The 14,246-nt window shown below is 40.9% G+C and overlaps 2 protein-coding genes across 3 annotated transcripts in view; both read left to right on the top strand.

Annotated features, from left to right (window-relative positions):
* Positions 1 to 1,889: 1,889 nt before the first annotated feature.
* Positions 1,890 to 5,079, top strand: LOC308310620 (toll-like receptor 1; the record flags this gene model as incomplete). The annotated part of the gene is made up of 2 exons (XM_080757001.1): positions 1,890 to 1,899; positions 3,461 to 5,079. 2 exons carry the CDS (start codon positions 1,890 to 1,892, stop codon positions 5,077 to 5,079), a joined length of 1,629 nt encoding a protein of 542 aa, XP_080613127.1.
* Positions 5,080 to 7,207: 2,128 nt separating this feature from the next.
* Positions 7,208 to 14,246, top strand: part of LOC308310524 (CCR4-NOT transcription complex subunit 4-like) — a 39,732-nt gene continuing 32,693 nt past the window's right edge. For both annotated transcript variants that reach the window (XM_080756897.1, XM_080756896.1), the window contains exon 1: positions 7,208 to 7,402. The gene's annotated coding sequence lies outside the window, so the exon portion shown is untranslated. The remainder of the gene's footprint in view (positions 7,403 to 14,246) is intronic.

Here is a 14,246-nt window from a genome sequence, read left to right as displayed (position 1 = left end):
AACAGTGGACCCATTTTTGAGCGGTGCTAGCCACTCCAACGCATGGCTTTGTGTGTGCCCTCCTGTAGTGGGTCCCATAGTACACTATGATGTAGACCAGAGTGTAGAGTAGGAGAGTAGCGGCACGCTTTGATCTCGCCGCAAAGCGGGTGCCTATGGGCTATAGTTCCAAACATTGCTCGTATGGCCGGAACTATCCCATTGAGATAGAATGAGCACTTACAATGGGAGTCAACGTTATTGTCGCCACTCTCATACTATATTACTCTGATGTAGACATAGTGGGTGCCACAGTAAACTATGACATAGTGGCAGCCAAGTCTATCAACGTTTTACGAATACTCAAGCTAAAAGAATACTCTGGATTTTACTGGGTTGCAACAAACTGTAATTTGTATATACGTAGGCTAATTGATTATTCCATCTGATTAATTAATTAAACAGACCTTTTGAAATAGCATAACATTTAATTTGATGATATAAAACAAGGCATTTTGATGAAGGTGGCAAGGTGTAAATGGCACATTATAGACATTTCTGCACTTGCTTTTGATCATTTTCCACTGAGAGTTTCATCAGTTATTTAATTAATTGGTATGTACCTTTTATTATGTAGCCCAGTATGTTTTGCATGGATTGTATTATTCCACAAACTTTGCAGAACAAAGAACAACAACATTATTGTACAATTATGGGTTTGCTTCTACAGTGATGCTGTAGATCTGGATCTGAAATTAAATATACTGTATGTTTGTTAAAGATCATATAGCCAATGGAATTCAGAGGAGAGTAATTTAGGTTGGGGTCCAAAATCTTGGCTTTTTTTTAATGGCATTCCCATACCAACTGTATTGTATAGCCTAGTGATATGGCACATTATCTATATTTAATAATAATGCAAGAGAGAGCTTTTCTAATTTCCCAAATGAAGCCTTAGACATGTTTTGAGATGGTGTAACAGAGGTGTAACACAACTGAATGTCCTGTCATATCATCTTGAAATTCTTCAATATTTCTTGTTTGAATGCGATATGTATTCTAGAGAACTATGGGCCAGCATGGAATGAATTGGCTTCGAATTTGAAATGTATAACGAATCATGCAGGTATAGACAGTATATTCAGAGATAAAAAATATTTTGGTCGATTATGTGGCATAATAAAGATGCAAAATATCACAAGGTCAAGTTCAAACAACCCTGGTAATATTGTTTTTAACCAGATACTGAGCAATCTTGGCTCGTACTCTGGATAAGAAGAAAAGAAACAACATAGCACCTTCTAGATTTTTAACAGTAGGCCTAGTGAATGGGAAAAAAATAATAAAATATACTTAAGCCAGACGCGAATCAGCAGTTGCCGAAAACGTATCAACCAGTAAGTGTCCTACCTGACCATTGTATTACCGTAGATTAGATTAGATTGTGTTGTATTACAGCACAGGGGGCAAGTTGGGCAACGGTGGTCTTTTTTATTTAAAACATGCAGGGTGTGGCGCACACACACACACACACACACACACACACACACACACACACACACACACACACACACACACACACACACACACACACACTCTCTCTCTCTTTTGGTATGAAAAAGGTCTTAAAAGTTGAATCTTAACTAACTGATTTATTTAAGAATTGTCTCTTCTTCACTGTCGTCTGAGGATCCCCCCCCCCCCCAAACAATAATAATATCAATCAATCAAATAAAAATGTATTAATTAATCAACATAAATAATAACAATTAAAGCATTTTCAGACACGCTGCTTGGTCCTCTTCTGTTGTGAAAGCAGGTGATATGATATCTGATGTCAAAATGCAACACTGTACTGTCAACTGTACCTAGACCACTGTTAATTAGAGCGATGCAACAACCAGGCGGATATGGGCAGGGGTAAGCCGTGCCAAGTAATGCATTGGTTATCAAACTATTTGGCTTCAGTTCTCCTTAGATTTTTTTACATTTTTGTGACAGTTTTCTCTGTTGTGTAAAGGATATTTTACACCGCTATCTGTTAACCCCTGCTTTATTATCTAGTGGGAGCAGAATGGTAAATGACAGAAGGGCCGTATATTCACGTGGGTTAGTATATTCATGTGGTTATTTATACCGTCTCATCTACTGTAAATTGTATTGCACAAAATTGGGTGAGTACAGTAAATACTAAATGGGTACGGTAGCTATACTGATCATTCACTTTGACATTGTCACTTTTGTGTTTGTTAAATTAGGAATTTGCATAGATTTAAGAAGTGATTTTAACAAAAGGGATCTTCACTTGTGAAAGCAGAATTACAAATAGTACAGTATTGTATTTAGATGGAAAAGAGGAACTAAATTGTCTAAGCTTACTGTAATTGTGTAAATTTAAAAAGCAAAGGGGATATATAAAAGGATGACCTGAAGAGCTTCATCTTACTGTTTGTGAAGTCATGGCCAGGCAAAGGTAAAGCATTTTCTGTTCTAATAAAAAAAAAATGTAATGGAGTTTACTTCCATCTGAATGTCATTTCAGTTACAGTCTTGGCAAATAAAGATGCAAATACAAAATATTGCAATATAATCTTTATATGAATCTAAACCTGCTTAATTTGATTTGTATTTTCTCCATTATACTGTAGAACTCATTTGTGTTCATCTTTCTACTACAGAGCTTTGCTGTTCAGTACGGTTGCTGTGGTTTCCCTCCTGACAGCCATCGGGGATCAAGGGTTAGAACTATGTGTAACCTCAAGGCGACAGATCCAAGACCTCTCCAAACAAAACCTAACAAGTGTTCCCCCTAATCTGCCGGACAACACACAGTATTTGGATGTTTCTTACAACCACATTGCACAACTGGACGAAGCTCCCTTTGTCAGACTTTCGCAGCTCTGCTTCCTTAAAGTAGACCACTGTAACCTCCGGGCAATATCTCCCATGTTGTTTAAACGAACGCAGAGACTCCAAGTTCTGAACATTTCTCACAATTCCTTATTGGCCATTCCTGTAATTCTGTTGCCACAGCTCAAAATCCTTGACCTGTCAAGCAACCTGTATGACAGTTACTGCCTACCACCTTCATTTCAGACACTGACACATTTGGAAATTCTTTTATTGGGAAGTATAAATGCTCTGTCGTTGAACTACAATGACTTCACTCCCTGTAGAAACGTCTCTTTGAAACATCTCACATTGGGAGCAGGAATTAAGTGGGAACGATATGATTCTGGTGCTCTTGCAGAATTGAAGTCTCTCCAGACATTTATACTCAACATGACTGAATGCGAGAATTTGGACATATTTGGGATTCTACTCAAGGACTTAAATGAGACCCAAACACGAGAATTAACATTTATTAAGCCATTTCCAGATGACTGCAAAGTGTCAGGTGACCATTTTAAGAATTTGTCAAAAATGCCACTATTACGAAATCTTACATTTGTGAACACTTTGATTAATACCACTTTTATAGTTCAGCTTTTAAAAACAGTATGGCTTTCCCCTATTGATACGTTTGCATTGGTAAACATACTTTATAACCAAGACACACCAGAGGGGTTTCAGTTCCCTAGTATGAACCACTCAACCAACCTTCGCTCTGTGATCATTGATGGCGCGTCCCATCGCCAGTCATACCCCAGAATTAACATCAGCGTTGACAGTCTCTACTCATTGACCTATGTAAAGTTCTCCCACGCTGGAATAGTCAATACACCATGCAACTTCATAGCGGCAATACCATTACTGGAGATACTGGATCTCTCGGATAACCTACTGTCAGACCTTGGGTTTTGGTGGCCGTCGTGCTCATATACCTCTGTCTTCCCCAAACTCAGATGGCTATCTCTGAGCAAGAACCGGTTTGTCAGTCTGTCCTTCATCTCCAGTAAGACACATCAGATGAAAGCCCTGGAGTCTTTGGACCTGAGTGACAACTCCATCATTACGGACCAGCCATGCACTTGGCCTACTCACCTCAAAGAGCTGAGCCTACAGAACAACAACCTAGGTAGCACTGTTTTCAAATACCTTTCTCCGCATTTTGAGAGAATTGACTTATCCAAAACGGCCATCACGACGATATCACGGGAGATCCTGTTGCAATTCCCTCGACTGACTCACCTTTATCTGAGCTCTAACAACATACAGGCCCTCCCGCTGGATGTCTATGCCCCAAATCTGCTCAGGCTGTATATCGACCATAATGCCATCACGGTAATCTCCAAAGAGTCCTTCCTGGGCCTGCCGAGACTACAGGTCCTCAAAGCTGGAGACAATCCATTCGCATGTTCATGTGATTCTTTTTGGTTTCTGAATGCTCTGAATAAGTCTTTGCTCTCTGACTGGCCTTTGGAATATACATGCAGCATCCCACCATCAGCAGCCGGTCTGCCACTCTCCGAGTATAAAACAAGTAAGCTGGCTTGTGATAAGTCACTTCAGGCAGCAGTGTCGGTGTCTGTGACATTTGCGATTTGTGCGGGCCTGGGTCTTGTTTTCTATGTTTGTGATGGGATGTGGTATGCAAAGATGCTGTGGGTGTGGATCAGGGTGAAAAGGAGAGGCAAGAAGCGGGCCGACATGTTGGCGAATGCATCGTTTCAATATCATGCTTTCATCTCCTACAGCCATCATGACTCCAGTTGGGTTGACAGTCAGCTGGCGCCATCTCTTGAGGGATCGGGACTTTCTCTCTGCATTCACGAGCGTGACTTTGTCCCTGGCGAATGGATCATTGACAACATCATTAACTGTGTCGAGGCCAGCTACAAGACACTGTTTGTGCTCTCCAGAAACTTTGTCCAGAGTGACTGGTGCAACTACGAGCTTTTCTTTGCCCAACACAGAGCCATAAGTGTGCAGGAAGACTCTTTAGTTTTTATTCTACTGGAGCCGATTCCAATGGACTCTCTGCCAAAGAAGTTCCTAAAACTAAGGAGTTTGCTCATGCAGCAGACTTACCTCGAGTGGCCAGAAGATGAGCGAAAGCAACGTGTTTTCTGGGCAAGTCTTAAGTCAATGCTACACGCTGCAGACAAGAGAATGGCTCTAAAGGATGTGGCTGTGGCTATATCGGATACACAACTCTGAGAGTGTAACAGTGGACCCATTTTTGAGCGGTGCTAGACACTCCAATGCATGGCTTTGTGTGTGCCTTCCTGTAGTGGGTCCCATAGTACACTATGATGTAGACCAGAGTGTGATGAAGACCTAGTGGGTTGCAACAAACTGTAATTTGTATATAGACTGATTGATTATTCCACCTGATTAATTAAACATCTGACCTTTTGAAATAGCATAACATTTAATTTGATGATATGAACCAAGACATTTTGGTGAAGGTGGCAAGGTGTAAATAGCACATCATAGACATTACTGCACTTGCTTTTGATCATTTTCGATTGAGAGTTTCAGCAGTTATTTAATTAATTTTATTATGTAGCCCAGGATGTTTTGCATGGATTGTATTATTCCACAAACTTTGCAGAACAGAGAACAACAACATTATTGTACAAGTATGGGTTTGCTTCTACAGTGCTGCTGTAGATGCTGTGTAACAGAGGTGTAACACAACTGAATGTCCTGTCATATCATCTTGAAATTCTTCAATATTTCTTGTTTGAATGTATTCTAGAGAACTATGGGCCAGCATGGAAGGAATTGGCTTTGATATTGAAATGTATAACAAATCATGCAGGTATAGACAGTATATTCAGAGATAAAATGGAGGAGAAATTATTTATTTTGGTCTATTATGTGGCATAATAAAGATGCAAAATATCACTAGGTCAAGTTCAAACAACCCTGGCAATATTGTTTTTAACCAGATACTGAGCAATCTTAAAAGGGCTCGTACTCTGGATAAGAAGAAAATAAAGAACATAGCACCTTCTAGATTTTTAACAGTAGGCCTAGTGAATGGGAAAAAATAATAAAATATACCTAAACCAGACACGCAGTTGCCAAAAAAGAAAATTACCACACAACAGTGTGATATGGGTCTGTCTTATTAGCCAGGCTAATATTGTTGTTGTTAGTGTTGTTGTTTTTGTGCTGTTTTAATTGTAATGTTTTTTGTAATTAAAAATGTGACATTTGAGGAGAGGATTTCTGATGTCTGCCTGGAAGTATTTTGCTCTGTATGAATACAAAAGATCAGTGAGCACACTCATGTCCTCCTCACTATTTGAATAGTGAATACTGATTGAAAGTGGTCTGAGAACCTTCAACCACTGCTCTCTAGTCTAAACAGTTTGAAGCATGTTTGTGCAGAGGATAAAAATGTGCTTTGACGTTCATGCAGTACCAATTATCAACCAGTAGGTGTCCTACCTGACCATTGTATTTTTTGATTGATTGATTGAAATATTTATTAACAGTTTGCAGAATTACAGTACATTTCAAGCACAAACTCAATATAAAGACTGTTAACTCGACTCTGTCGTCGACCCTAAGCCATCCCAGCCTGGCAAAGTGGGCAGGCGTGAGGTGGGTTCGGGGGGTGAGGCCAAGTAGGAGCCTGACCAGTTTGTTTTGGGTTTACCGTAGATAAGATTAGATTGTATTGTAGGCTACTACAGCACAGGGGGCAACAGTGGTCTTTTTTATTTAAAACATGCAGGGTGGGGCACGGGCACACACACACACACACACACACACACACACACACACACACACACACACACACACACACACACACACACACACACCATAGATAAATTCAAATCTATTTCTTCAAGTTCGACAAGGTGAAAACAGGATAATCACTTGGGATTGGAGTGGACGAATGAGGTATTGTACAGTTAGATGTTTTGCCTTTGTTTTGCCTTTGTTTTCTTATATTATTTGACAATTTGTTTTTGGTATGAAAAAGGTCTTAAAAGTTCTTAACTAAATTATTTATTTAAGAATTGTCTCTTCTTCACTGTCGTCTGAGGATCCCCCCCCAAACAATAATAATAAAAATCAATCAATCAAATAAATAAATACAATAATAATAATAATAATAATAATAATAATAATAATGTGAGGACTGGGGACCCCCTGGGGGTCCCTCCGACCATAGAGCATACCAATAAAGCAGGGGGGTCCCGACCCGCAGGTTGAGAACCGCTGGACTACAACACCCATCTGTAACACTGGGACCATACGCGCCGACTCAGTGAGTTGAGTAGTCGGCCCCCCTTCTCTCCTAATGTAAGATGGTGGTTTCTGGTAGAACTAGGTAGCCAGCACCCACATAAGCTCAAAGAAAAAGCTGCAGCCTGCAGGTGTTTCCTTGAAACCAAGCTGTATTTGATCCGTATCTATAACAGGTGTCATAATTAGTTTAGATAGATAACGACATATCCCCCCCCCCACCGCCCATTGGGTGCCATTATCCCGGAGAGGAATTCCCAGCAAGATAGGCAGGGTGAGTATCCCACTAAACTATCAACATTTTAGCCTATGTTATCTTTTTTGTACACAGATATATATATTTTAAAAAGCAAGACAAACGAGCAAATGCTTGTGATTTCAAACACATCCTTTAGATATTTACGAAGCGATCTTCCAGTAGTTAACACACCCAGGTCATGTGTGGGAAGAAAGTGACCGTTCATTTGGGTGTCGGCGTCGGGTCTCTGAGTAAACACAGTCCCAGGCTTCGCCGGGGAGGAAGGCAGGCCGCGCGTAACTGCTGTCAGTGGTGGAAAGTAACTAAGTACATAATACTCAAGCTCTCAGAGAGTGTTAAGTACAAGTTCGGGGTATATAAGGGGTATATAATATAATGTTTTACTTTACGTGAGGATTTCCAAATTTCAGTACCTGTACTCCACTCCATTGCAGAGGCAAATATACTTTTACTCCACTATTGTTTTAAAACGTAGTTATTAACTTTGTATATTTTGATTAAATATCTACAAACCCAACCATTGACCACTTATACCTATTAAACTGGGACCACGCTTCTGTATAATGACTATACTTTATACTTCTGGTACTTTTAAGTACATTTTCATACCAATACTTTTGTATTTTTACTCAAGTACATTTTCAATTCCGGACTTCTACTTTTACTTGGGTAAATAATGTGAGTACTTTTCCCCCCACTGACACCCTTTTTGTGGAGATCCTATCTGTGTAACATGAACGTGGCCGTACGGTGGCAGGTGCTGGTGCAGTCTGTCATATAGTTTCACTTCGTAGTTTCGTATGTGTTTTAATTTCATGACGATCGAGGCTACAGTACTAAAGTATACGGGCTAGCTCGCCGGGCTAACGCTAGCAAACAGTGAAACACCAATACAAGCAGACACACTGAAATTCGTGACGCAACGAAAACGGTGACTTCGAGCGATCGCTGCATTCGCTATTCAAATTATTTGGGTTGGAGTTCTAGGATGAGGCCAGGGATGAGGGAGGCCTGGGAGGGTGAAATTATTCATGCATTGCCTTTGGACTTTATATGTAGAATTGTATGTCATGTGATGGCGTACACCTAAAACTGTTCTGTCAGTTTATGTCAATGTGTTGGTAAATTTAGGATGACATGCAGCATGAATGAAGTTCCATTTCTTATTGTTTTCCCGTCAGATATGAAAGCAAATGGTACGTGCGGTATAATACATAACGTCGGTTAAACGAATAGCGAATCCCGGCGTCACACATTTGTATTTGTCACCAATGTCTGTGCAACGCTCTCAACCCAGCTTCACTAGTTGACCAGCCAGCTGCAGCAGCATCCACTCGCGTCACCCAAGGCACCTGACATTGACTTGCGATTCAGTAATGTGTTCCTTGTTGTATAGCATTTAGATGGCAATTAAATTAGTTTTTTTTCTCTATCAAAGATACTTGACAAGTTGACAGTACAAATTATTTTTCCTTCTGTTTTTGTTTCCCCTCATAGGTTTTTATGTGTTTGCTGCTGAGCACACATTTTTACTTTGGTCAAAAACATGGTTGTTGTGAAGTTTCAACTCCTGGTTTTGTCAAAGAAATGAACCCAATTCCCACAGTTCAGTGCCAAAAGCTTTTCATTGTTTTCAAATCTGCCAGTCTCTTTACAGTTTTGCAATCTCTGCAGTCTTGACACATTCTTATCGTTCTAGTTGGTAACTGGCTTTGAATCTCAACAATGTATGAGAAAGTGCCAAAGGTTGTCACAGCAGTTTGTGAGGGTGCACAATTGTATTGTGGCATAGATAACTTATTCTTCCTTGGGCAAAAGTGTATTGATAGTGAGTGATACCTGATACTATTCCCATAGGATATGTTTCAAGCTGCTCTATGACGTGGCGTTAAACAACATCGTTTGTGGCTCTGCCTTACACTAAAGAGAATTATGTCTTATTCTGTCATGGAGTTTTTTTGCGTCCTCACTAAAGTGTGTGAGGCTGAATTCATTCAGTTCTATTTGAGTGCCTAGCGTCTTCCACTTACTGTCTGTGTCTCTGGCTCACGCACAGCATTATCAATGTTTGTTTTTCACTTACTGACTTGCGACATTGTCACACAGCTCTTGTACTTTATGATGGCGTTACAGGGATTCAAGAGGGATCCTCTGGAAGCAGTACATTTCTGTTTAGAGCACAATTGTACATGGCAAATTTCTGCACGGACAGCGCATATAATTAGCATCTCGTTACTTTCCTAGTGTTTCCTTAATCCTGCTTAGGTGTCCAGGAAATTCTCTGCCAAGGAACAAGACCTTGTTTGCTTACAACTTTTATTAGCCTGTGACTGTGTACACTTGACAGGTCAGTAGGGAAATTGTATCACAGGACAAGCAACAATATACTGATAGGCTAATCTCAGATTGTGTTGATTCAGGCTTGACCCAACACTGATATTTGTATTAGTGAATAGAATAATTTATGAAGTATGACTCTATTGTATGTTGTTGTGGGGACTGCGGATTGTAAACTAGCATCTTTGCTAAATCCGGTGTATTTACATTGCATTCATATTTAATTCCCATTAATATGCAATGTCCCATCCAAATAAACAAATAAAGTAAAGCGAGTAGTACTTTTTTGCAGGGGACACCCAGCTTGGCTTTTCTCGCAATAGAGATTATTGCTGTGTGGTGTTGCTCGCTAACAAGCCTCTGTTGATCAAAGAAGGGTTGAACAGAATGTGAAATGAAAGTGTGGGGCAAAGAATGCTTTTCGCTGCAGACTAGAGAGGTGTTTCAGGCCCAGACAGTAAGCCTTTGATATTGTATGTTGTCATTGTCACTGCAGGTTTTTGTTCTGTCGGTGTACATACTGTAGGCTACCTGTGTCACAGAATAAGGCTGCTGGCTTGCTTAGTCGGGTGAAGCTGAGAGTCCATGGATGAGTAGGCAGTCAACGCCTGGCTGTGTGCCGTGACGCAGGGGGGAGAGCTGTTTGCTGTCCTCACTTCACCGATCTGAGCTGAATAACCAAGCAGGGATGGGAATTTGGAAGGCTGTCTGTCAGCTCGCAACGGGAAAGAGGTTGCCTCAGTCTCTACAGCATCCCTGACTTGGATAACGGGTCCAGAACTGGATCTAAAATTATGTATCTATCTATTAGAGCTCTTACGATGATCAGGACATTTTAGTGTAGATGAATACATAATTCTGTATTTGCATTGAACATAAAGATTACATTTTGGTTTGCCTTTTATGTTTTGTATATAAAAATTGCACAGGACGATGTAACACAAATGAATAACTTAATAAACTAGTCCATAACCTGGGCGGTGTGCGGGTTATGCACTCTATATACATGTAGTTAGTATAACTTTCAGAGAGGAGGGAGCACTGCCCATTTGACCTTGCTGGCTGTGTCTGACGAGTGTTGAATCTGACCACAACCATAAGAAGCCATTGTTTACGTTGTTTCTGCTAAGCTATTTGTGCTAATAATGCAGATGACATGGCATTTGAGCAGGATGAGGATTGTAGGATTATTATATTAGGATTTACAAAGCACTACTACTTAGTACTACTGTGGCCTGGTCATGACATTCAAACATTTTCAGAAATGGCTAAAATACCTGACTTGCAAGCTCACAATGTGTCGTGACTAAAGTGCGGCACATTTTTTAATTTTATTTGCCCTAAGTATGTTGAAAGTGCATGGACAATGACATTTCGGTTCATTTCATTGAACAGTTTTTCTACAGATGAATGGAAACGTTAATGCAAAATAATTATGATTAACTGAATAATTGACCAGGGGATTATGTAATAATTGTGAATTTGTGCCACATTGTATATTCTAATTGAGAGGCCGTCGCTCACTGTCCTCTGTCCATGTACTTTGTACATCAATTGTATGTCCATCTTCCTCTTACGCCCGATGAGTGCAGTGGAGCTTCGGCCTTAGGCCTGTGTGTGGTTGGTTGTGTACTGTGACTAACAGACTGGGTTTAGAAGGTGTCATACCAGGTTCCTCCTTGAGCTTCATGTTTCCATATTTGTTTTTAGTGGAAATATAAAAAAATGTCAAGGACTCTCTTAGACGATGCCAATCTTGGACGTTTGAAGTAATTCCTATGGCTGCAACAGTTAATCGATATCCGTCCTGATTATTATATTAATTTAAAAGTAATCAGTATACACCGGTAATAATCTCTTCAACAAATAATCGATAGCTGCACCTCAAGTTGATTCTGATAAACAGTTGGCGTGATCAGCCAATCGGCAATTAAAATATGGGATGAATTTTTGTTAATGTGCATAGAACTGTAGAGATCTGCAATATAGGTACTTATTCAGAGGGTCTGCTTTATGGAAATTAATTTGAGAGGACAGTGACTGACTGCACTAATCAAACTAACTCCTCTTATCTGGATCTCTGCTGCACTTCCTTATGGACATCGACTGTAGATTGTATTACTACTTGTGACTTCCTCTCCTCAGTCCTCACCCAGGGATAGAGTTGATTACAGTTTGTGGCCCCTCTATATCTTGACAAAAGCCTATTCCTCACCATGTCGGCTCAAAGTTCAGTGGTCTTTATTGCCTCGTGTTTGTGCCATGTTTTCATCATACGTTGACTCATGCGTTTGCTTGCTTATGCCTTTTTTTTCAAGCACTCGAGTCGTGCTGCACATGGTTTAGGCAACGGCAAGGATATTAATATGGAGCTGATATTGGATCAGTTGTTGAGGCAGATTTCTCCAAAGCGATTACACATTTACTTAGCAGTGTGCTGTGGTCCGCTGCAAAATATATCACTATATTTAATTTATATTAATACAATGTCCCATATCTCCAGAAGCTGCATATCTTTTGTAAGTATTATTTTGGTCTGTCTGCTTACTCTGTTACCAGCTAATCTCCGGCACCGTTAATGGTATGATAACCCGGTCGATGCCAAATTTTGCACACACTCCCTGGATGCCAACGATGAACCTCTGCCCCAAATTTTCCAGAATGGCCTGTTATAGCGCCACCAGGAGGCTTTTGTAAAACACTTTTTTGATATTACTTCTCCAGAATCTGTCCAAAAATCCCGCAAATCCTGGCCTGGTGGAGACCTGTGTCCAGACTAGAGGGGCACTTTATGTAGTTATAGGTGAAGTCTCCCCCCCCCACCCCCCCGCCCGTTGTTATTACGTTGCGGCTGCTTGTGAGCAGATCTGCAAGCTGAAGTTTAAGGCATTACTAAACTAACTAATAGGATGTTTAATTCCTGCCATCTTGGGAATCCCATGCTTTTGGTCAAAGAAGCCCAGCAGCTAGCATTGTCACGCTGTAACGTCGGCCCTGCTAAATATGCTGTTGCTAATTTCACTCAATGCAGCACTTGGCTCCCCCAGTGCAGCTTCACTGTGTCGTGTCCCCGCATGAGCCCAGCAGGATGGACTGGGTGACCATACATGTCGAGCAGGCAGTAGCGGGGAAGGGCCGAAGACCCTTCCACTTTCCGCCTGGACTTCCTTTAAAAGAGACGCAACTCTGGGCTCGCTCCACCCCTCCTTTCCCAAGTTCAGGACAGGGCTGTGATATTTTTAGCCTTCTCCCCTCCTCTCGATCCCTCCCCTCTCCACTGGTTTCTCTTCCTGACATGGCCCTCTGGTGAATCTCTGGACCCACATCAATAATCACAGTCGGAAAAGGTTAATTTGCAAAGTGCAATAAAGGCATACGTCGGGAAGTTGGCATCAACACACAACCCCCAACACTTTGGAGTGGACACAACTCATGCCGTGTATAGTATGGTAGCTCTGATGCAGACTGCATCATTATTCTGTATCAGAACCATACAATACACTCAGCCCGATATGTCGGTCAGGGCCCCTGACCCATATATCATCATTTTTCGGGTGCGGCATTTGACCTATCTGTAGTTTCGATGTCCATGAGCTTTCGTAGTGGTATGTAAACATAGGTTCATAACTGGTATACGTGTTAGTTTGTGGGAGGAAACTAGCTAGTAGTATGTTGATAAAAAAAATATAATCAATATTGTGATATGAGACTACTGTAGATATTATCTGGGAATGTGTGGGTATTGTACCATTGTTATATGGCATAAGTGTCTTTTCCTGGTTTTTATCATTTAAACCTTATTTTATACATTTAGAAATTGTCAAATAGCAAATAACCAATCTACAAGCTCAACATTAATATATATATATATATATATATATATAAAGACCCGTAGGAGGTGCAAGTCTAGTTAGCAGGCATAGACATCAAAAAGAGTCAGTGCTGCACCTGACGAAGCTCACGGCGAAACGCGTCGTGCTAATAAATACGTTTGATGCAGTAAGTTGTCCGTCTCTGTTCCCTGGAGTGTGCAGTCCCTTCCTTGGAAGGTTTTTCTCTTTTTTATATATATACTGTATATATATATATTATATATATATATCCATCTTGTTTAGTTTTTCTTCTATCATTTCAGTTGTGTGAGTCAGTCATTGGCTTCTTAAGCTTGCTGGCAGTCTTAGTAGGACCTTTAAACACATTTTCAGGCCGAAGGCATGGGGAGACTATGATTTGCAGCACCCATCCGTCCTTCCGTGTGTCCGTCTGTGTACAGATCATCTTCGGCACTGTTGGCTTGCCCGCAGCAAAACTGCACACACTACTCCCAGATGCCAGAGCAGAAGCTCTGCCCCAAATGTTTAACATGGACCTGTTTGTAGCGCCACCGGTAGGCAGATTATACCTTATACCACAGATACCTGTGCTCAGAGGAGTACTTTTTCTAATTTGAACGTGTAGGTAGGTGCGGGAAGTCTGAACGCCTACCGAGTGGCAAAAACGACTTTCTGGCCTTGACGGCCCA

The sequence above is a fragment of the Protomyctophum bolini genome, assembly GCF_963924005.1.
Source record: "Protomyctophum bolini genome assembly, chromosome: 23".
In the NCBI taxonomy this organism is placed as follows: domain Eukaryota; kingdom Metazoa; phylum Chordata; class Actinopteri; order Myctophiformes; family Myctophidae; genus Protomyctophum; species Protomyctophum bolini.
Note: the sequence above shows the minus strand (reverse complement) of the source record. Positions and strands in the feature narration are given on the sequence as shown.